At 41.5% G+C, this 22774-nt stretch overlaps 3 protein-coding genes across 3 annotated transcripts; 1 reads left to right on the forward strand and 2 right to left on the reverse strand.

Annotated features, from left to right (window-relative positions):
- Window positions 1-2241: 2241 nt before the first annotated feature.
- LOC144467017 (serum amyloid A-5 protein-like) lies at window positions 2242-3755 on the reverse strand. The gene is made up of 4 exons (XM_078175259.1): window positions 3608-3755; window positions 3402-3501; window positions 3122-3260; window positions 2242-2686 (listed from the first exon to the last, which is right to left on the reverse strand). Exons 2-4 carry the CDS (start codon window positions 3487-3489, stop codon window positions 2548-2550), a joined length of 366 nt encoding a protein of 121 aa, XP_078031385.1. The 5' UTR covers window positions 3490-3501; window positions 3608-3755; the 3' UTR covers window positions 2242-2547.
- A 13236-nt stretch (window positions 3756-16991) lies between these two features.
- On the reverse strand, window positions 16992-18498 carry LOC144467023 (serum amyloid A-5 protein-like). Its single transcript, XM_078175267.1, has 4 exons — window positions 18358-18498; window positions 18152-18251; window positions 17872-18010; window positions 16992-17436 (listed from the first exon to the last, which is right to left on the reverse strand). The coding sequence occupies exons 2-4, from the start codon at window positions 18237-18239 to the stop codon at window positions 17298-17300; spliced, it is 366 nt and encodes a 121-aa protein (XP_078031393.1). The 5' UTR covers window positions 18240-18251; window positions 18358-18498; the 3' UTR covers window positions 16992-17297.
- A 2015-nt stretch (window positions 18499-20513) lies between these two features.
- On the forward strand, window positions 20514-22039 carry LOC144467037 (serum amyloid A-5 protein-like). Its single transcript, XM_078175301.1, has 4 exons — window positions 20514-20653; window positions 20738-20837; window positions 20977-21115; window positions 21853-22039. The coding sequence occupies exons 2-4, from the start codon at window positions 20750-20752 to the stop codon at window positions 21989-21991; spliced, it is 366 nt and encodes a 121-aa protein (XP_078031427.1). The 5' UTR covers window positions 20514-20653; window positions 20738-20749; the 3' UTR covers window positions 21992-22039.
- The last annotated feature ends 735 nt before the right edge of the window (window positions 22040-22774 follow it).

Raw genomic sequence — 22774 nt, forward strand, 5'->3', positions numbered from 1 at the left:
CACATTTCTTTGTTCACCCCAGCACAATAGAGGCTGATATAATATGTGGCATCAAAGTGCTGACATATTACATTTTAAAATGCAGTGTGATACCGTTCAGGGTTCAACGCTAAGGTTTTTTTTTTCACTTGCCCGGTCGGGCAAGTTGGTCAGAGATCTACTTGCCCGAAGTCAGTTTTTACTTGCCCTATAAAAATTGTTTAATGTAAGCGGCTATCAAATAACAAAGACTGCAGTTATTTTTATGTCATATAATCTTTATTCACACTGTATTCATTCATCTTCTAACCGCTTCATCCTCTTGAGGGGGGGCTGGAGCCTATCCCAGCTGACATCGGGCGAGAGGCAGGGTACACCCTGGACAGGTCGCCAGACTGTCGCAGGAGACAAACAACCATTCACGCTCACAATTACGGACAATTTAGAGTTATCAATTAACCTAGTCCCCAATCTGCATGTCTTTGGACTGTGGGAGGAAGCCGGAGTGCCCGGAGAGAGCCCACGCTGACACGGGGAGAACATGCAAACTCCACACAGAAGGGCTCCCACACCCAAGATCGAACCGGCAACCCTCTTGCTGTGAGGCGACAGTGCTAACCACCATACCACAGTGCCGCCCTCACACTGTATTTATTAATTAAACCAACACATGTCATGTATTGTAGCTTAATTCCTACACAAAAAGGGCTTAAAGTGAAAAATTTGTCAATCGTTCTCCGTCTATAATTTTGCGCCCTACTTGAGCCATGCCCACCTCTATTTATTTTTCACCCCTCTCTCCAGTTCTGCTGTATTAACACCGGGTTTAATATATTTTGCTTCCATCTCTCTGCCCTGCTCTACTCTACTTCAACGCTACTTAGCTCTCTCTCTACTCTACCAGTAGACTACCACATCCAGATGTTGCACAAAACGCACACAGCAGTGTTTCCCCTAGGATGGAGTTGTAGCAGCGGAGGTGAAGCACACGCATGAAAAATAATTTTCACATGCGTGAAACTTTTTTGTATGCTTGCTAAGCACAGCCTGCTGGGATGTTTCTGTGTATCTACTGGCACCAGAAGGGCTCTTTAGGACTAAGTACATACAGTACATGTGTGCACAGTAATGAGCAGGTGAAATGTCTGTCTAGCTTACATATGAGGTGTCTCAAGATTTAGGATCATACAATTTTATTGAATATAATAAAGGAAAAAGTCACATGACATGCTGCTGTTTTGTGCTATGACCTATTTAAGTGTTGGAAGTTGTTATTTACGTGACAACACCTGAACGCAACACAAGCTCAGCATGAGTGCCGTGCTGCGCTGCTGTGCGAGCAGCGTGTTTGTCTGTGCCTAACAGCAGTCTGTTGATGTTTATTTACACACTGTCCATTTCAAAAGCTTTGTCAGCTGACAAACTGCACCGGGCTCGGGGTCAGGTTTGGTCTGGAAAATGCGGCCCGAGCTGCTCTAGCGTGCTCACCTGTGTGTGTGGCGGAACTCCGCCGTGCGCGATACAGAGAGCAGAGGAGAATTGTTAACGCGTGACCATGTAGAGACAGAAATGACACGATGGCATAACACCATAAATAGTATATTGTTATGTTATTATATGAAGCGTCCGTCGCACAAAATAATATCAATGGGGGCTGTTGGCAGGACATTGTTACACAGCTGTGCCTGTGACTTCAGGCAGAGAGACCGCTGCATCAGAGCCGAAGGAGCACATTTTAAAATACATTTATTTTATCAATTAGTTATTAACTTTTACTATTTTTTAGCAACTTGCCCGATCGGGCAAGTGAGTTGTTAGTTTACATGCCCGACTGTGAGTTTTACTTGTCCCGGGCAATCGGGCAATCCTTATTGTTGAGCCCTGCCGTTCACTGTGAGGTGTGTGGATTATTCACAGTAACAGCAACCTGTTTGTGAAAAGACATGGACCCTATTCTGTTTATTTTGGAGGTTAATTGTAATCTCATTCATCACCTAAACTGATCAGCTCTGTGCTTTATTACCTCATCCATGCTGAGATGAAAATTTTGCACGTATTGTTATATAAATTAAAGCAAATGTATGAATCACTAAGAAGATAAAGCGCCTCAGCCTCAGATGACAGGTGGAGGACATCACTGCTACACTGTGGCCATGTCTTAACATTACAGCTGAATGAAGCAGTGAGAGCGTGATCACACTTGAGCAGGGCTGAGACCTGACACTTCAAATCCATAAATGAAACTATGAGAACCAGACTTAATCCCTTTGCAAGGCAACTTTATTTCACAGACAGAGAAATGGTTTTCACTTGACACTGAAAAAAGCAACTTATGATCTGGCAATGTTGTCAAGTATGCTAAAATATATAGACGATCATTACTAATTTGAACAACAAAACAAATGCGATAGCAGATGATTTTATTTGCACAGTAAGAACAAACACAACAGAACAGTTACAGGGTAAAATCATGCATAATATTGTGTAAACTATAGCTGTAATGCCTATAACTACAATACTAGGGATTTCTTTCATTCATTTTATTGTTGGCAGTTGACAACTTTCATACTAATATTTTTTAGGAAGTCCTTTTGGCCTGAAATGGTTGGGATCATTTCCTTCCCGTCCCCACCGGTTTGCCCTCTGATCAGCAGCAGAGTCCTCAGCACCACGACCCGATGCTCCCGGCATCAACTCTCTGGCATCACTGAAAAGGGAAAACAGGCAGTGAATGTCAGCAAACGACAAAACAAGTACTTTTAAAACTTAAAGTGCTGTAAAAGGCCCAAGGCCAGAAACCCTTAAGATTAGAGAGGCATGATAAATAAAATAAATAATTATTAAATTTGGTATATAAAACGGTTTCACTTAAAGCCAGACTGTGGTTTTCTGAACCAGCGAGGTCTCAACAGATGATATTGTCTTAGGCAAGAACACAGATCGTATGTATCTATATTTTACTTAGGAGATTTTGAGATTGAGTCTCATAAAGGCAGACAGGCACATCTGGCTGTCATTTTCACAGAAATAACAACATATGTAATGCCTTTAAATTATGTGAGGTAGTGGTAGCATATGAATAGAAATTACTAAAGGGTTGAAAAATTGTCCCTGAGATCGGCTACTGCACAATGGTACTCACCTGATAACCTTAGCGGCCCATCTGCCCCCTGCTCCTCTCCGAGCAGCATCGTAGTTTCCTCTGGCATGGAAGTATTTATCTGAGTTTTTCCAGTTGGCCTCCCTCATATCCCTGTATGCTCGCCACATATCATGAGCTCCTGATGATGTCAACATAGACAACAAGAGTTGGTAAAATGAGTGAGATTATTCAGGAAGAAAAACATGCTATTGTCATGTGAAACACCTAATTCTGGATGTATAACTTAACGTTATAACGTTAATAAGGTCATGTTTCTCACCTTGAGCGGCTTCACGAGGAAAGTTGTACCACTGAGCATTGGTTTCCACAATGAGAATCAGAGCAATTCCTGCGAGAAGCAACTTCATGGTCGCAGATGTCTGAAAGGAAAAACAAACCAACAAAAGTTACATGAAATTCATGCAAAAACCTCCCAAAAACTAGGCTACACATATAAATGTATATTTGTCAGGTCTTTTAACTCACTTTGCAGTTTCTGCAGAGTTTAGAGTAAGTGTTGGTAGATTGTAGAGTATCTTATGAGTGAGGACTCTACTGATCTGACTCTACTTATATTCTGCTCTGACACAAACTGGCACAGGATGATACAGTGGAAATTCCTGTTCATTTGTGTGGCAGTTAGTGGTCAGAAATGTCTGGCAAAAACACTGAGGATATTCCTGAGTTGTGCAGCAGCAGGTTTGAAAAAAGGGGCAAAGACAACAACAAGTTTTTTGTTAAAAGTGAAAGTGAAAGAAGTGGATGAGATTTTTTGGCATCATGTAATGAAATTAAAAATGAGTCATGCCACATAAGCTCCTTTTTATATTCGCCTTAAACTTTGCTTATTCTATATATACTTTATTTTAATGATGATCTGAAGTGCTGCCAAAGGGAAATGACTTTAAACTTTAAACACTTTAAACATTGGATATACATACATACATACATACATACATACATCAAACACGTTTAGACATATACAGTACAGGCCAAAAGTTTGGACACACCTTCTCATTCAATGCGTTTTCTTTATTTTCATGACTATTTACATTGTAGTTTCTCACTGAAGGCATCAAAACTATGAATGAACACATGTGGAGTTATGTACTTAACAAAAAAAGGTGAAATAACTGAAAACATGTTTTATATTCTAGTTTCTTCAAAATAGCCACCCTTTGCTCTGATTACTGCTTTGCACACTCTTGGCATTCTCTCCATGAGCTTCAAGAGGTAGTCACCTGAAATGGTTTCCACTTCACAGGTGTGCCTTATCAGGGTTAATTAGTGGAATTTCTTGCTTTATCAATGGGGTTGGGACCATCAGTTGTGTTGTGCAGAAGTCAGGTTAATACACAGCCGACAGCCCTATTGGACAACTGTTAAAATTCATATTATGGCAAGAACCAATCAGCTAACTAAAGAAAAACGAGTGGCCATCATTACTTTAAGAAATGATGGTCAGTCAGTCCAGAAAATTGCAAAAACTTTAAATGTGTCCCCAAGTGGAGTCGCAAAAACCATCAAGCGCTACAACGAAACTGGCACACATGAGGACCGACCCAGGAAAGGAAGACCAAGAGTCACCTCTGCTTCTGAGGATAAGTTCATCCGAGTCACCAGCCTCAGAAATCGCAAGTTAACAGCAGCTCAGATCAGAGACCAGATGAATGCCACACAGAGTTCTAGCAGCAGACCCATCTCTAGAACAACTGTTAAGAGGAGACTGCGCGAATCAGGCCTTCATGGTCAAATAGCTGCTAGGAAACCACTGCTAAGGAGAGGCAACAAGCAGAAGAGATTTGTTTGGGCCAAGAAACACAAGGAATGGACATTAGACCAGTGGAAATCTGTGCTTTGGTCTGATGAGTCCAAATTTGAGATCTTTGGTTCCAACCGCCGTGTCTTTGTGAGACGCAGAAAAGGTGAACGGATGGATTCCACATGCCTGGTTCCCACTGTGAAGCATGGAGGAGGAGGTGTGATGGTGTGGGGGTGTTTTGCTGGTGACACTGTTGGGGATTTATTCAAAATTAAAGGCACACTGAACCAGCATGGCTACCACAGCATCCTGCAGCGACATGCCATCCCATCCGGTTTGCGTTTAGTTGGACGATCATTTATTTTTCAACAGGACAATGACCCCAAACACACCTCCAGGCTGTGTAAGGGCTATTTGACCAAGAAGGAGAGTGATGGAGTGCTGCGGCAGATGACCTGGCCTCCACAGTCACCGGACCTGAACCCAATCGAGATGGTTTGGGGTGAGCTGGACCACAGAGTGAAGGCAAAGGGGCCAACAAGTGCTAAACACCTCTGGGAACTCCTTCAAGACTGTTGGAAAACCATTTCAGGTGACTACCTCTTGAAGCTCATGGAGAGAATGCCAAGAGTGTGCAAAGCAGTAATCAGAGCAAAGGGTGGCTATTTTGAAGAAACTAGAATATAAAACATGTTTTCAGTTATTTCACCTTTTTTTGTTAAGTACATAACTCCACATGTGTTCATTCATAGTTTTGGTGCCTTCAGTGAGAATCTACAATGTAAATAGTCATGAAAATAAAGAAAACGCATTGAATGAGAAGGTGTGTCCAAACTTTTGGCCTGTACTGTACTTTCTTTGAAAACATCACACACAAGTGCTATGATAGTTAAGGTTTCATGAGCAGCAAAAGAGTATTGGGGTGAAAGTGGTGCATCCTAGATGCATTGTACAAAATGCCTTTAACCTTCTGCAATCCTTTTTAAAGTATCTTACACCAACCTGTTTATGCTGCAGCAGTGGCGTGCACAGACTTTTTGAAGTGCAGGGGTGAAAAGAAAAAAAAGGGCACATACAGTGCGTTCTCGCCACTGAAGAGGGCACTAAGTTCCGTGTGTTTTTGAGGACACTTTAGACATGTTTATATGTTATACAAATGGCACATTGTATAGCCTTAAAACAGACTAAATAGACAGACTACTCAAGTTAGTTTGTAGTTAGGATCAGCATCCACAAGAACTGTGTAGATTCAACATTGGACTGTGAAGAACACACAGAGACATGGATGTATGAAGGAAATAAATCCCTGGGGGGGTGTGGGGGTCCTCCCCCAGAACAATTTCAATTAAGTAGATGCCATTTCCTGTATTCTAGTGCATTTTAACACCATATTAGCACCAGATAATCCAAACTGGTTCTGTCATGTTTTAACCAGCCAAGAGGGCAGTTTAGTGTGTTTTGCCAACCAGGAGGGCACTTTAGCGTGAGTTTTTCAACAATTGGGCCACGAGGGGGCACACCACTGTGCTGCAGAATTTACCCAGCCACTGAGGTTAGTTATACTGTTACTCTTTTGTTATGTAATAATGAAAAGCGTTATCCTGTAGAAATCTCTGTGCTATTTCACAACTTTCCCCAAAATACAAAACAACAAAAAAGTGACAACAATGAACAATAATAATAATAATAATAATAATAATAATAATAATAATTTGGGGGAAGAATCAGTACTGCAGTGATTTAGTACAAAAATACCATCATTCTAAGTACATGTCTGCAATGTTTGTATTTTTCTTTTTTTTCATTTGAGAAATAATACATTTTTCTTTTTCTTTTTTTAATTATTAGAAAATTAAATTATAAACTAAGTTCAAAAATATGAACTGTCATGGAAAACCTCTTGCCAGTGTCTCAGCCTGAAAAAGTCTTAAAAAAAGTCTAACTTGTTGTTTTTGTTGTTTGTTTATTAAATCCCCAACTCAGCCTTCATCACCCTCACAGTTGTCACTTATTTACCTGATCAGAACAATCCTCAGGACTGTGTTGGTGTAAACCGACTGACATCTTCATCATGACTGTTAATGTACACCTGTTAAGTAGGGACATTTTTCACCTTTTATTTACCTATTGGGAGGTTTAATTTGGCAAATTCCCATCATATCAACGTTTTTGAGGAATCTCAAGATGTCATAGAAGCAAGTTTTGTAGAATTATCTGTGGGAAATTTGAAAGCGTCAGAAAAGCATGCATTTTCACCTTGAGTGTTATCTGTGCAGCAGATTATGAGATATCCAGCTCACATTTCTTTGTTCACCCCAGCACAATAGAGACTGATATAATATGTGGCATCAAAGTGCTGACATATTACATTTTAAAATGCAGTGTGATACCGTTCAGGGTTCAACGCTAAGGTTTTTTTTTCACTTGCCCGGTCGGGCAAGTTGGTCAGAGATCTACTTGCCCGAAGTCAGTTTTTACTTGCCCTATAAAAATTGTTTAATGTAAGCGGCTATCAAATAACAAAGACTGCAGTTATTTTTATGTCATATAATCTTTATTCACACTGTATTCATTCATTCATTCATCTTCTAACCGCTTCATCCTCTTGAGGGTCGCGGGGGGGCTGGAGCCTATCCCAGCTGACATCGGGCGAGAGGCAGGGTACACCCTGGACAGGTCGCCAGACTGTCGCAGGAGACAAACAACCATTCACGCTCACAATTACGGACAATTTAGAGTTATCAATTAACCTAGTCCCCAATGTGCATGTCTTTGGACTGTGGGAGGAAACCGGAGTGCCCGGAGAGAACCCACGCTGACACGGGGAGAACATGCAAACTCCACACAGAAGGGCTCCCACACCCGGGATCGAACCGGCAACCCTCTTGCTGTGAGGCGACAGTGCTAACCACCATACCACAGTGCCGCCCTCACACTGTATTTATTAATTAAACCAACACATGTCATGTATTGTAGCTTAATTCCTACACAAAAAGGGCTTAAAGTGAAAAATTTGTCAATCGTTCTCCGTCTATAATTTTGCGCCCTACTTGAGCCATGCCCACCTCTATTTATTTTTCACCCCTCTCTCCAGTTCTGCTGTATTAACACCGGGTTTAATATATTTTGCTTCCATCTCTGCCCTGCTCTACTCTACTTCAACGCTACTTAGCTCTCTCTCTACTCTACCAGTAGACTACCACATCCAGATGTTGCACAAAACGCACACAGCAGTGTTTCCCCTAGGATGGAGTTGTAGCAGCGGAGGTGAAGCACACGCATGAAAAATAATTTTCACATGCATGAAACTTTTTTGTATGCTTGCTAAGCATAGCCTGCTGGGATGTTTCTGTGTATCTACTGGCACCAGAAGGGCTCTTTAGGACTAAGTACATACAGTACATGTGTGCACAGTAATGAGCAGGTGAAATGTCTGTCTAGCTTACATATGAGGTGTCTCAAGATTTAGGATCATACAATTTTATTGAATATAATAAAGAAAAAGTCACTTGACATGCTGCTGTTTTGTGCTATGACCTATTTAAGTGTTGGAAGTTGTTATTTACGTGACAACACCTGAACGCAACACAAGCTCAGCATGAGTGCCGTGCTGCGCTGCTGTGCGAGCAGCGTGTTTGTCTGTGCCTAACAGCAGTCTGTTGATGTTTATTTACACACTGTCCATTTCAAAAGCTTTGTCAGCTGACAAACTGCACCGGGCTCGGGGTCAGGTTTGGTCAGGAAAATGCGGCCCGAGCTGCTCTAGCGTGCTCACCTGTGTGTGTGGCGGAACTCCGCCGTGCGCGATACAGAGAGCAGAGGAGAATTGTTAATGCGTGACCATATAGAGACAGAAATGACACGATGGCATAACACCATAAATAGTATATTGTTATGTTATTATATGAAGCGTCCGTCGCGCAAAATAATATCAATGGGGGCTGTTGGCAGGACATTGTTACACAGCTGTGCCTGTGACTTCAGGCAGAGAGACCGCTGCATCAGAGCCGAAGGAGCACGTTTTAAAATACATTTATTTTAACAATTAGTTATTAACTTTTACTATTTTTTAGCAACTTGCCCGATCGGGCAAGTGAGTTGTTAGTTTACATGCCCGACTGTGAGTTTTACTTGTCCCGGGCAATCGGGCAATCCTTATTGTTGAGCCCTGCCGTTCACTGTGAGGTGTGTGGATTATTCACAGTATAACGACTTGCCTGTCATTAAAGTCGTTTGAGAGGATAAGGTCCTGTATGTTTGTGTGACGCGCTGCTGCTGGTTCATAAGCACGCTGAGTCCAGGAAGGTTTCAATCATTTAATACTTAAAAACATCACAGCTACTTCAGCGGCTTTCAGGTTACACACGCCTAAAGGATGGTAAACGTGCACTGGCGGCAAATATGTAACAAAGCAATGAACTGAACAAAGGCGGTCAACAAAAATTGCGGCTACCTACACTCCTCTCTCACCTCCCCCGTGCAGGTAGACCAGCTCCCTATATCACCTACGGCAATCATCCCCAGTGCCCACGTGACCCAAGCCCTGTGCATCATCGTGGCAACCAGACCAAACAAATCAAGAGACGAATAATCCACCAGTGACACAATACGGCTCCTACAACCCAGCCCCTAATTATGGAGTTAATCATAATTACTCACATACAGTACCAAGTAGGAGACGTGCACATGCAAAAAAAACAAAACACTTTCAACCACAACAAAGATCAACAATTAATGTCCATCAATAATCCACAGGGAAATCTTCTTTCTTCTTGAATCAATATGACTCGAAAGTCCAAAGTTTCACCAGTCAAAGTCAAAAACCAAGGTGAATCTCATAATAGTCCAAAAGTCAAAATCACAACTAAAGCCTCAAGTGGCTTCAGCCTCCTGCAGCAGGCAAACCTTCGTGATGGGCCGCTCCAGGCAGCTGCTCCGGGTTTTAATCCGCACCTGACGAACCAATCCTTTCCAATCCGGGAAGGTTTGTATGACTCGTCCCACAGGCCAAGAGTTTCGAGGTGCCGTGCTGTCCATGATGATAACAAGATCTCCCACGACGAGATTCCTCTTCACTCCGGTCCACCTCTGACGCTCCTGCAGTAGAGGTAAGTATTCTTTCACCCATCTTCTCCAAAACAAATCAGACATGTATTGAACCTGTTTCCACCTCCTGTGTGTATATATGTCTGAGGGTTCGAATACCCCTGGTGGTAACGTTGGTGAGGTCTTCAACAGTAGCAGGTGGTTTGGTGTCAATGCTTCCAGGTCATTCGGATCCATGGAAGCTTTGGTGATTGGCCTGCTGTTGATTATGGCTTCAGTCTCACAAAGCACTGTATGAAGGCTTTCCTCATCCAAGTTTTGTACTTTAAAGGTCGAGTTGAGAACCTTTCGAATAGATCTTATCAGTCGCTCCCAAGCTCCTCCATGATGTGAGCCCGCAGGTGGATTAAAGCTCCATTGGATTCCCCTCTGAAGCAGGACATCATGGATCTGCACCTGATTCCACTGCTCGATGGCCCTTCTCAGCTCCCGCTCTGCTCCTACAAAGTTCGTTCCATTGTCAGAGCGCAGCTCTCGCACTTGACCTCTCTTGGCAGTGAAACGCCTAAGTGCATTAATAAAGGAGTCGGTGTCCAGCGATGATGCAACCTCAATGTGCACCGCTCTGATGGCAAGGCAAGTAAAAATAACACCATACCTCTTTACCATGCTCCTTCTGCTCTTAACCTCGAAAGGTCCAAAGCAGTCTACACCCACACGAGTGAATGGTGGTTCATCTGGGACAATCCTTTCGTGGGGCAAGTCTGCCATCTGCTGGTGAACTGGCAGAGCATTCAGGCGACGACAGGTGATGCACCTGGACAAAACTCTCCTGATGGCTAAACTCACACCAGCAATCCAATACCTTTCTCTCAACTTAGAAAGCATATGGTTACGGCCTCCATGTCCAACTTGTTGGTGTACATGTCTAAGTAGAAGCTCTGAGATATGGAGGTCTTTTGCCAGGATTATTGGATGTTTCTCCTCCATAGGCATGGACAATCTACTGAGCCGACCACCAACTCTCAGGACTCCATCTTGCAGCTGCGGACAGAGCTTAAGGAGGTGACTGGACTTCCTAACAGGCTGCCCTTTCTGCAGGCTGTTTACCTCCTCAGGAAATCTTTTCCTTTGGCAGAACTTGATGATGGCAAGCTCAGCCCGGTCCAAGTCTTCCACTGTAAGACTCCTCTGTGCCACTGTCCTCTTAAAATTGTTCATCTGCTCTTCCACAGAGAATGTCTGTTTTTCTTTGGTGATGTCAGACTGTGCATAGGTCAGGTGTAACTCTCTTCTCTTCTTCACACAGGACATGAGAAAGGTTTTAATCTTCAAGAGCCATGCCACTGCTTTCCTCAGACTTGTCCAAGAGGAAAAGTATTCAATAAGGTGAGTTACAGGTTCTTCCATGGCCTGGACAACACTCACTGCAGCAACACTTTTGACCTCAGGGTCACCAGGTGAAAGATGATTGAGGTCTTCATGCTCAACAGGCCATTCACTCTCGGGATGCAAAAGAAAGTAAGGCCCCGACACCCATGTAGCATCAGCAACAAACACATCAACTCTCACACCTCTGGAGGCCATATCCGCTGGATTGCTGCTGGTGTCCACGTACCTCCATTGGGCCGGACAGGAAACCTTGAGGATTTGTGAGACCCGGTTTGCAACAAAAACTTTGAACCGAGAAGTCTCATTCCTGATGAATTTCAGAACAGATGTGCTGTCCGTCCAGAACACAGAGTCCAGTAGATCCATCTGTAACTCTTTCCTCCAGAGTGTATCAATGCGGCTGGCCATAGTTGCAGCGACAAGCTCCATCCTGGGGATTGTGACACATTTTAAAAGGTGCTACTCGAGCCTTTCCCATCACAAAAGCACTGTGTATTTCCGAGTTCTTTGTTTCCAACAGCAGGTAAGTGACTGTTCCATACCCGTGTTCGCTGGCATCACAGAAATGATGTAACCGTGCTGAAGCCACTTCTACAAAGCCTGGTGGCTTCATGCATCTACTGACCTCAAATCTGTCCAACAGATGCAGCTGTTGCAGCCACTCCAGCCACTCCCTTGAGACAGACTCAGGCACAGTATCATCCCAGCCTATCCCTCTCCTGCACAGGTCTCTCAGGATCTTTTTTGCTATTAAAACCACAGGGCTCAGCATTCCAAGGGGGTCGAAAATGGAACTGACGGTTGAGAGGATTCCTCTTCTGGTAAGTGGTCTATCCTTAAGTACGATCTTGAACTTAAAGGAGTCTGATTTAATGCTCCATTCCACACCCAGCACTCTCTCCACAGGTAATGAGTCCAGCTCCATGTCCAACCCTTCAACGCCTTTTGCTCTGTGATTCTCTGGGATGGCTTCCAGCACTCCAGACCTGTTACTCAACCACTTTGTGAGAGTAAATCCACCCTTTGAACACAAAGAGACCAGATTCCTGTAAAACAACACTGCTTCCTTCTCCGTGGCCACTGACATGAGGCAATCATCAACATAAAAGCAGTGCAATATTTTCTCCACCGTTTCCTCACTGTAGTGATGTCCATAGTCCTCTGCACACTTTCTGAGAGCGAAATTGGCACAGCTGGGGGATGATGTTGCTCCAAACAAATGCACCTTCATCCTATGCTCAGCAGGTTGTTGCTCCATATCCCCGTTTGGCCACCAGAGAAACCTGAGGAGATCTCTGTCATCAGGAGACACCTGTACCTGATGGAACATGGATTCAATGTCGGCCATGATCACAACTGGTTCTCGCCTAAATCGGGTCACCACTCCAATCAGAGAGCTGGTAAGATCAGGGCCCTGTAGAAGTTGAGCATTCAATGATGTACCTTGGTATCTTGCTCCACAGTCAAACACAATTCTGATCTTTCCTTTGGTGGGGTGGTAAACGCCATGGTGTGGTATGTACCATACTTTCCCATCACCACGGTCCAGCTCCTCTATGGGCACCTTTTCAGCATAGCCTTTAGCCAACAGGTCATTTATAAAGGTGCTATACTCAGTGTGAAATGTTGAGTCCTTCTGAAACCTTCTTTTCAAATAGCACAAACGCTGCTCAACAACTCTCTTGTTATTTGGCATACTGACATCAATGTTCCTTAAAGGTAATGAAATCTGGTAATGCCCCTCCACCTGTTTTGCTGAGTTGGTGACAAACTCCAAGAATCTTTGATCCTCTCTTGACATTGCAGGTTGTTCTTCAATGCTGCTTTCAGGGAAGTCAATCTTAAACTGTTGCTGCCAGAGGTCCTCCAGGTTCATGACTGAAACTCTGTTGACAGATACTTGTGGATGCTCCCAGCTTACTGTATCTCCACTGTTTCCAGTCAGTGGACCATTGACAGTCCAGCCCAGCATGGTACGGACAGCATATGGTCCATCATTCACGCTGCACACCACTTCCAGCGGTTCCAGTGCTTTAGGAACATTGGTTCCTATAAGAAGCTCTATTCCTGCATCAATCTGAGGTAAGTGAATGTCTTTCAGATATGACCATTGTTTAATATCCCTTTCAGTCGGAATATTTCCTCTGTTCACAGGCATGGACTCTTGCGTATAAGCTCTTGGCAGCTCGAGAAAATTGTCCCCCTCCAGTGCAGCAACCTCCAGTCCTGACACAATATTGCTGCTTACAACTTTCTCCTGGCCCATGGTTCGGAGGAGAATGTGGCCCTTCCTCCCTGTGAGGTGGAGCTTTTGCATTAAGCTCTCAGTGCAAAACACCGCAGTGCTCCCCTGGTCCAAGAAAGCGTAAGTGACGACAATTTTGGTTCCTTTATTAGATTTAACCTGTACCGGCACAATAGGCAGTTTGCAGTCCTGGTCTCCAGCCCCTGTAAGACCACTTGACATTAGTGTGTTATCAACATGCAGCTCTGGGCTCCTCTCCTCCATCTGCTCAGAATCTTTAACGGGTTCCTTGTGAAGTACAGTGGGATGTTTAAGGCTACATCTTGAACAGGAAATCCTTTTACGGCAATCCTTACTGATGTGTCCTGTACACAAGCAGCCAAAACAGATGCCATTTTCCTTTAAGAAGCCTATTTTCCTCTCATGAGGCATTTTCCCCATTTGTACACATACATCTAATGTGTGTCCTCCTCCACAGCAGATGCATACTTTCCTTCCTGTTTGTTTAATTTCCCTTTCTTTCTTTGCAGACTGATGTTTGTTCTCCAGAGGGCCTACAGTGGTAGCGAAACTGCTCCCCTTGTTTCCAGGACGAAACTGTGGCTTGTTTGGGTTAGGTTTGTTTGTTCCTCTAATCATTATTGGTTGAGAGTCTTGTATGTTGCCGAACACAGGATCTGTCATAATTTTCACTTGCCTTTCAATAAAATCAGCAATATCTGTGAATTTAACTCTTCGGTTGTGTCGTTCTTGCAACTCACATGCACGGTTTCTCCATTTGTCTCTGAATTTGTAGGGCAGTTTTTTAATGATGCTCAACATGTTCGAAGGCATATCCATATCCAAAAGATACTGCACGTCCTCCATGGCGTTACAACAGCCTCTGAGGAAGAGACTGTAGTCCTGCAGGGCCTTTGTGTCCTCTGATTTAATTGGAGGCCATGAGAGGGCTTTGTCCATGTAAGCAAAGGCGATCTTTTGTTCATTTCTGAACTGCTCCTTTAATAAAGCTTTTGCTTTTGCGTATCCTCGTTCTGGATTCATATGTTGACAGCTTTTCACAAGTTCTTTGGCATGACCCTTTGTGTGCTGTTCCAAAAAATGTAAACGATCACAGCTGTTAGTTGTGTTCCTCTCAACTCCATTCTCAAAAGCTTTAATGAACGTGTGGTATTTTAATGGATCACCATCATAAATTGGGATTTCTCTCTTAGGTAGGGCTGAGAGGCATTGCTGTTGCATTAGCAATGTTGTTATATCGTTTTGTTTCCTCATGATGCCAAGAACGTCATTGCTGGTTTCCAGATCCACTCCTTGTTGTCCATGTAAGTCTTGTGTGTTGAATGGGCTCATATGAAGTTGCATTTGGTTTTGTTCATATGAAGTTGTATTCATGGTTTTATTTGTTTCAGTTTGTTTTGGAATAAATTCATCTGCATTGACATTGAGTGACTGTTTAGCTTGTGCCTTTTCAAAATATGATTTCATTCCATCCGAAACTTTTGATGTTCCTTTTCCACTTGTTGTGCTTTTTGTCTTGAGAATTTGAAGTGTTGCCATTTTTTCTGCAATTTCAGTATTCAGTTTGAGCTCTTCTCTTCTTTTGCGCAGGCGTTGTTCCTCTTCTTCCAAAGCGTGCTTTTCCTTTAATAATTTGTGCCTCATGGTTAAGGCTGCCAGCTCGGCTTCTGCCATTAAACGTGCAGAAGAGGTTGAAGAGCATTGTGACTGAGATGTTTTGTGGCTTCCAACATTTGAAACACTGTCGCTTGGTTTAATGTCATCCTCATTTTCATTTGCTTCATTAATTTCCACAGAAAGTAATGGTATTTCTGGTGAATCCTGTTGTTTCTGAGAAATTCTTTGTTCAGTTTCAACAATCCATTTTTCAGTGTCCTTTTGAAATGTATTGCTGTAGCTCATAATGCTTGAAAACCATTTCTTTTGTTTATTGAGTTCATCCTCCGAAAGTAGAGGCAACAGTTCATTGTGTGAGGTTGTAGCACTTTCACAAAGTGTATTTATATCCCCCAAACATTGTTTCACTTGAGACACATTTTCCCTTTGTTTCATGAACCTTTTCATTTGTGGTATCAACCCTTTAATTTTGTCCACAACACGTTTACGTTCATTTTGCAGGCTTTCAATTTTATTCAACAGAGCTTTTTCAGTGAGTCTCCTCTCCCTTTTCCCAGACTCCATCTCAGAGCACGAGGCACCGTCATTTGTTTGACTCATTTTTTTTCATTCAGTTTCAGCGAACTGTGACATTTAAATCCATCCACAATGCACAATCAATCAGAGCAATTCATTTCAACGAGGCATCATCAGCGTTCCTCCTTGTAACATCATAAACTTTCGCATACACAAGCAACAAAGCACAGGCGTCATTCAGCGCACGGAGCAAACATATGCACAGACATCGCATATCCGACCAGCATCCCTTTGTTCAACTGTTCCAAACGGAGACACTTCGACATTGATGCAATCCGGATTCCTTCTCCACCCACATACATGCACAGGTAAGCTTACCTGTCCTCCATGACGGATGTGATGTGGCGCTTTGTCTTTGTTTGACACCGCTGTACTTACTGAGCGTCCTGTTGATGCCTTTGCGCTGTGAGCGGTCGCTTTCTTGTTGCCTTTTTTGTTGACAAATTATAACGACTTGCCTGTCATTAAAGTCGTTTGAGAGGATGAGGTCCTGTATGTTTGTGTGACGCGCTGCTGCTGGTTCATAAGCACGCTGAGTCCAGGAAGGTTTCAATCATTTAATACTTAAAAACATCACAGCTACTTCAGCGGCTTTCAGGTTACACACGCCTAAAGGATGGTAAACGTGCACTGGCGGCGAATATGTAACAAAGCAATGAACTGAACAAAGGCGGTCAACAAAAATTGCGGCTACCTACACTCCTCTCTCACCTCCCCCGTGCAGGTAGACCAGCTCCCTATATCACCTACGGCAATCATCCCCAGTGCCCACGTGACCCAAGCCCTGTGCATCATCGTGGCAACCAGACCAAACAAATCAAGAGACGAATAATCCACCAGTGACACAATACGGCTCCTACACACAGTAACAGCAACCTGTTTGTGAAAAGACATGGACACTATTCTGTTTATTTTGGAGGTTAATTGTAATCTCATTCATCACCTAAACTGATCAGCTCTGTGCTTTATTACCTCATCCATGCTGAGATGAAAATTTTGCATGTATTGTTATATAAATTAAAGCAAATGTATGAATCACTAAGAAGATAAAGCGCCTCAGCCTCAGATGACAGGTGGAGGACATCACTGCTACACTGTGGCCATGTCTTAACATTACAGCTGAATGAAGCAGTGAGAGCGTGATCACACTTGAGCAGGGCTGAGACCTGACACTTCAAATCCATAAATGAAACTATGAGAACCAGACTTAATCCCTTTGCAAGGCAACTTTATTTCACAGACAGAGAAATGGTTTTCACTTGACACTGAAAAAAGCAACTTATGATCTGGCAATGTTGTCAAGTATGCTAAAATATATAGACGATCATTACTAATTTGAACAACAAAACAAATGCGATAGCAGATGATTTTATTTGCACAGTAAGAACAAACACAACAGAACAGTTACAGGGTAAAATCATGCATAATATTGTGTAAACTATAGCTGTAATGCCTATAACTACAATACTAGGGATTTCTTTCATTCATTTTATTGTTGGCAGTTGACAACTTTCATACTAATATTTTTTAGGAAGTCCTTTTGGCCTGAAATGGTTGGGATCATTTCCGTCCCGTCCCCACCGGTTTGCCCTCTGATCAGCAGCAGAGTCCTCAGCACCACGACCCGATGCTCCCGGCATCAACTCTCTGGCATCACTGAAAAGGGAAAACAGGCAGTGAATGTCAGCAAACGACAAAACAAGTACTTTTAAAACTTAAAGTGCTGTAAAAGGCCCAAGGCCAGAAACCCTTAAGATTAGAGAGGCATGATAAATAAAATAAATAATTATTAAATTTGGTATATAAAACGGTTTCACTTAAAGCCAGACTGTGGTTTTCTGAACCAGCGAGGTCTCAACAGATGATATTGTCTTAGGCAAGAACACAGATCGTATGTATCTATATTTTACTTAGGAGATTTTGAGATTGAGTCTCATAAAGGCAGACAGGCACATCTGGCTGTCATTTTCACAGAAATAACAACATATGTAATGCCTTTAAATTATGTGAGGTAGTGGTAGCATATGAATAGAAATTACTAAAGGGTTGAAAAATTGTCCCTGAGATCGGCTACTGCACAATGGTACTCACCTGATAACCTTAGCGGCCCATCTGCCCCCTGCTCCTCTCTGAGCAGCATCATAGTTTCCTCTGGCATGGAAGTATTTATCTGAGTTTTTCCAGTTGGCCTCCCTCATATCCCTGTATGCTCGCCACATATCATGAGCTCCTGATGATGTCAACATAGACAACAAGAGTTGGTAAAATGAGTGAGATTATTCAGGAAGAAAAACATGCTATTGTCATGTGAAACACCTAATTCTGGATGTATAACTTAACGTTATGACGTTAATAAGGTCATGTTTCTCACCTTGAGCGGCTTCACGAGGAAAGTTGTACCACTGAGCATTGGTTTCCACAATGAGAATCAGAGCAATTCCTGCGAGAAGCAACTTCATGGTCGCAGATGTCTGAAAGGAAAAACAAACCAACAAAATTTACATGAAATTCATGCAAAAACCTCCCAAAAACTAGGCTACACATATAAATGTATATTTGTCAGGTCTTTTAACTCACTTTGCAGTTTCTGCAGAGTTTAGAGTAAGTGTTGGTAGATTGTAGAGTATCTTATGAGTGAGGACTCTGCTGATGTGACTCTACTTATATTCTGCTCTGAAACAAACTGTGGCACAGGATGATACAGTGGAAATTCCTGTTCATTTGTGTGGCAGTTAGTGGTCAGAAATGTCTGGCAAAAACACTGAGGATATTCCTGAGTTGTGCAGCAGCAGGTTTGAAAAAAGGGGCAAAGACAACAACAAGTTTTTTGTTAAAAGTGAAAGTGAAAAGTGGACGAGATTTTCTGGCATCATGTAATGAAATTAAAAATGAGTCATGCCACATAAGCTCCTTTTTATATTCGCCTTAAGTTTTGATTACTTTTGGTTATGTTTTCTTTTTCAATTCAGAACATTTGTGACTTTAAGAAAACTGCTAAAAAATGCAATTGTTGTTGTTGTCAACCGTGTGGAACCTCACATGTGACCCTAAGTCAGATCTATCATGCACCTATTGGTGTCTGTTACCAGTCCAAGAGTATGCTATCTCTCTAACAATATATCTCAACCTCGTCAGATTTATCTAAGTTTCCTCATTTATATCTATGATCAATAGTGTCATATGCCCTTTTTTTAAAGATATTTTTTGGGGCATTTTTGGGGATGGCATGCAGTCGAACCTGGGCTGCTGCGGCAACAGCCTTGTACATGGGGCGCCTGCTCTATCCACTAAGCCACTGATGCCCTAATCCATTAATACCCCTACAGTATATTCCTTATTTTTTATTGCTGTAGATACGTTGGTTGAGACACTTCCCTGTTTGTAGTGATTGATTACAGACATGAGCCAGTGGGTTCAATACTCTAATTTTTTTTAAATTAATGTCATGTCAGTATCAGTACAGTCAGTGGAATTTTTATTTTTCAAACTTTCTGCAGCATCAGTTAGTTTCTCCTCTTCAGAAAGATGGTGTTGAAATTTAAAGCATTCATTTCTGCGTTCACAACATCATTTGCTAAGTTATTAAAGACAACATTAACAAAGTAATCAAAGTCATTAGCAATCTCTTTTGTTTTTGCTTATGGTTGGTTGATTATTTTTAATAAAGTACCAGATTAGATCATCTGATTTTCCTGTGACCCTTTTAAATGATGCTGTAAAGCACTTTTCATATGGCTTTTTAATTTCCATGCTGTTCCAATAGTTTGTTGTAGTAATTATTATTCTTATTGAGTCTCATTACACTTGTCAAATTATTTTTATATTTGTTATATGTATTTTCCACTTCTTTGTTTTATACTTAAGAACTGCTTTTTTTCCAGGCATTTTTGTCACCTATATATTTGTACTTCCTTTGTGTTTATTAAGGACAATGATAGTCATATTAGTTGGTAAAAATAAACAGAAACCATAAGCTTTGTTTGGATCATTATTTGACATAACATAGCATATTAGAGCCTACCCCTGCTGTATGTTAATGCCATGGGAAATTGGTCACTTCAGAAAAAAGTTTATTGACGTATTATACGCCTTTTGCCAAACAGGAGATATCAGAATGTAATTTTATCCTTAGACCCCTACAGCTGTAAACAACAACAAAACAATCTAAAAATAAACTTTGGTAATTCTGTATATTTTGTTTTACATGAACAGAGGAAGATCTATATGGTGACAGAATAATTAAACTGACTGTGTCAACAAATGTTAAATATAATTTTGTGGTGCTTTACCCAAAAGGCAGGAGATGGTTTTAGTGAGCTAGCAATGACTAGGCTTAGTAGAGTCGAACACATTAACTAAATATGGAAACAAAAAGATGATTGCATTTATAAAAACAATTAGAATTCCAGTCACAGAAGTTTCTTTCATGGTAGAAGAAAGAAAAAGTTCCACATGCATGTGAATAGAAGCGACATACTGGATAAGCTACAACAGTGTTAAAAGTTATCCTCTCTGACAAAATTATTCTGTCGAAAAAAGGTAAAGGTGCAAAGTTATAGTGAACAATTGAAACAGATTTTACATGACATGCAGCAAGACATCAGGTCCACCTTTTTATTTACATAAAGTTTGCTGTTGGCCCTGATCCTGCCTGTGTGCAGTTCCACAACTCAGGAATATCCACAGTGTGTTGACCAGACATTTCTGAGCACTAACCGCCCCTCAAATGAACGGGAATTTCCATCATTGAGACATCCTACACCCCAGCTTGTTTCAGAGCAGAATATAAGTAGAGTCAGATCAGTAGAGTCCTCACTCATAAGATACTCTACGATCTATCAACACTTACTCTAAACTCTGCAGGAACTGCAAAGTAAGTTTGGGAGACTTGTATGTATAGTTTTGTATTAACTATATGTAACTGATTTTTGTTTTTGTTCATTTGTCTTTCTTTCAGATACCTGTGACCATGAAGTTGCTTCTCGCAGGAATTGCTCTGATTCTCATTGTGGAAACCAATGCTCAGTGGTACAACTTTCCTCGTGAAGCTGCTCAAGGTGAGAAACATGACCTTTTTAATGTCTCCACAAGTCATATAATCCAGGATTAGGTGTTTCACATGACAATGGCATATTTTTCTTTCTGAATAATCTCACTTATTTTACCAACTCTTGTTGTCTATGTTGACATGATCAGGAGCTGGTGATATGTGGCGAGCATACAGGGATATGAGGGAGGCCAACTGGAAAAACTCTGATAAATACTTCCATGCCAGAGGAAACTACGATGCTGCTCAGAGAGGAGCAGGGGGCAGATGGGCCGCTGAGGTTATCAGGTGAGGAGAAAAAAAAAAAGTAGGAAAGCATTTTATGCTTGTATATTATTGGCTATTGCATTTCTCAAAAATAATTTACTGTTGTTATTAAAGCTGCAGATGGATCCAAGAACATTTTTCTACATTAATATCTCTCTGTTTATCTTTTTGTTTCACCAGTGGTACATTGTAGAGTACCTCAGGGATCATTGTTTGGCCCTTTATTATTGTCTATTCATATGCTACTACTAATTCACATAATCCAAAAGCATTATATCTGTTGTTATTTTTATGCAGATGACAAGCAGCTCTATGTATAATTTCTACAGGCCTATCTTAATGAGGCTCAATCTCAAAACCTCTTTAGTGAAATATAGATACATTTGGTGGTCATTAAAGGTCCAGACTCTTCCCACTAACTTACTTTGTCACATGTCAACAGACTGTACTCTAACACTGCCTTTGGAATAATATGAAATCAGTGGTACAGTCCTGCTTCCTGCAGCAAATTTACAATTAGAACAACTGCAATGATCTGTATTCTTGCACAAAAAAGTGCAACATGTTTAGACCTGGCTAGTTCAGAAAACCACAGCCTGGCTTTTACTGAAATTGTTTTACATCCCCATTTATTGATTGTTTATTTTATATATTATGCCTCTCTAATCTTAAGGGTTTCTTGTCTTGGGCCTTTTACAGCACTTTCAAGTACTTGTTTTGTCATCTGCTGACATTCATTGTCTAAACTCCCATTTCAGTAATGGCAGAGAGTGGATACAGGAAAGAATGGGTCATGGTGCTGAGGACTCTGCTGCTGATCAGAGGGCAAACCAGTGGGGACGGGACGGAAACGATCCCAACCATTTCAGGCCAGCTGGACTTCCAGAAAAATATTAGTATGAAAGTCATCAACTCCTGACAATAAAATGAAAGAAATGAAAGACATTTCTAGTGTTGGAGTTATTGACAATACAGCTGTTTACAGAATTTAACACAATGAACACAACACAAATTTACAACAGATGTTTATGTCAGGTGATTTTACCCCGGTGTAACTGTTCTGTTGTGTTTGTTGTTACCACACACCTCTGATCTCACGCCTCTTAACTACCAGCCATCATTACTGCAAGAAACAATATGTCCTCAGACAATTTAACTGATTAAATACATTTTTATTTGCCCACATCAGAAACCGTTTCTTGTAAGGAGACAAGAGAAAAACTCCCCGAATTTTACAAGTCAAATTAAATCTTTTCAGAGGCAATAAAATAGAGCTCACCCTTGGGTGCAATAAGAGCTGATAAGAACTTTAATAGTTCTTCACATTATTCCAACACCCAGACCAAAAAGTTACTAGCAGGAGGTTGAACATTAAAATGTACTTTTTTTTTGTTCTTAGTTTATCACATAGTTTTCTGTTATTTTGTAATTTATTATTTTCTTATATACAGTCAACTAACAATAACTACTTTTCTTTTTAACTTTATTGGGAAAAAACCCTTTAGATATACACACAATACAGAGAAAGAAGATAAATAAGAATCTGGATTTGAATGAATGCATAAAAATGATAATAATAATTTGAAAAATATAGACCTGGAAATGACGATGCTATTAATGCATCACAATTGGGAGAAATTGGGTACCATTGTGGTGGGAAATTTTCCTTTTTAAACAATG

Source organism: Epinephelus lanceolatus, chromosome 2 (genome assembly GCF_041903045.1).
Source record: "Epinephelus lanceolatus isolate andai-2023 chromosome 2, ASM4190304v1, whole genome shotgun sequence".
Taxonomy (NCBI): Eukaryota; Metazoa; Chordata; class Actinopteri; order Perciformes; family Serranidae; genus Epinephelus; species Epinephelus lanceolatus.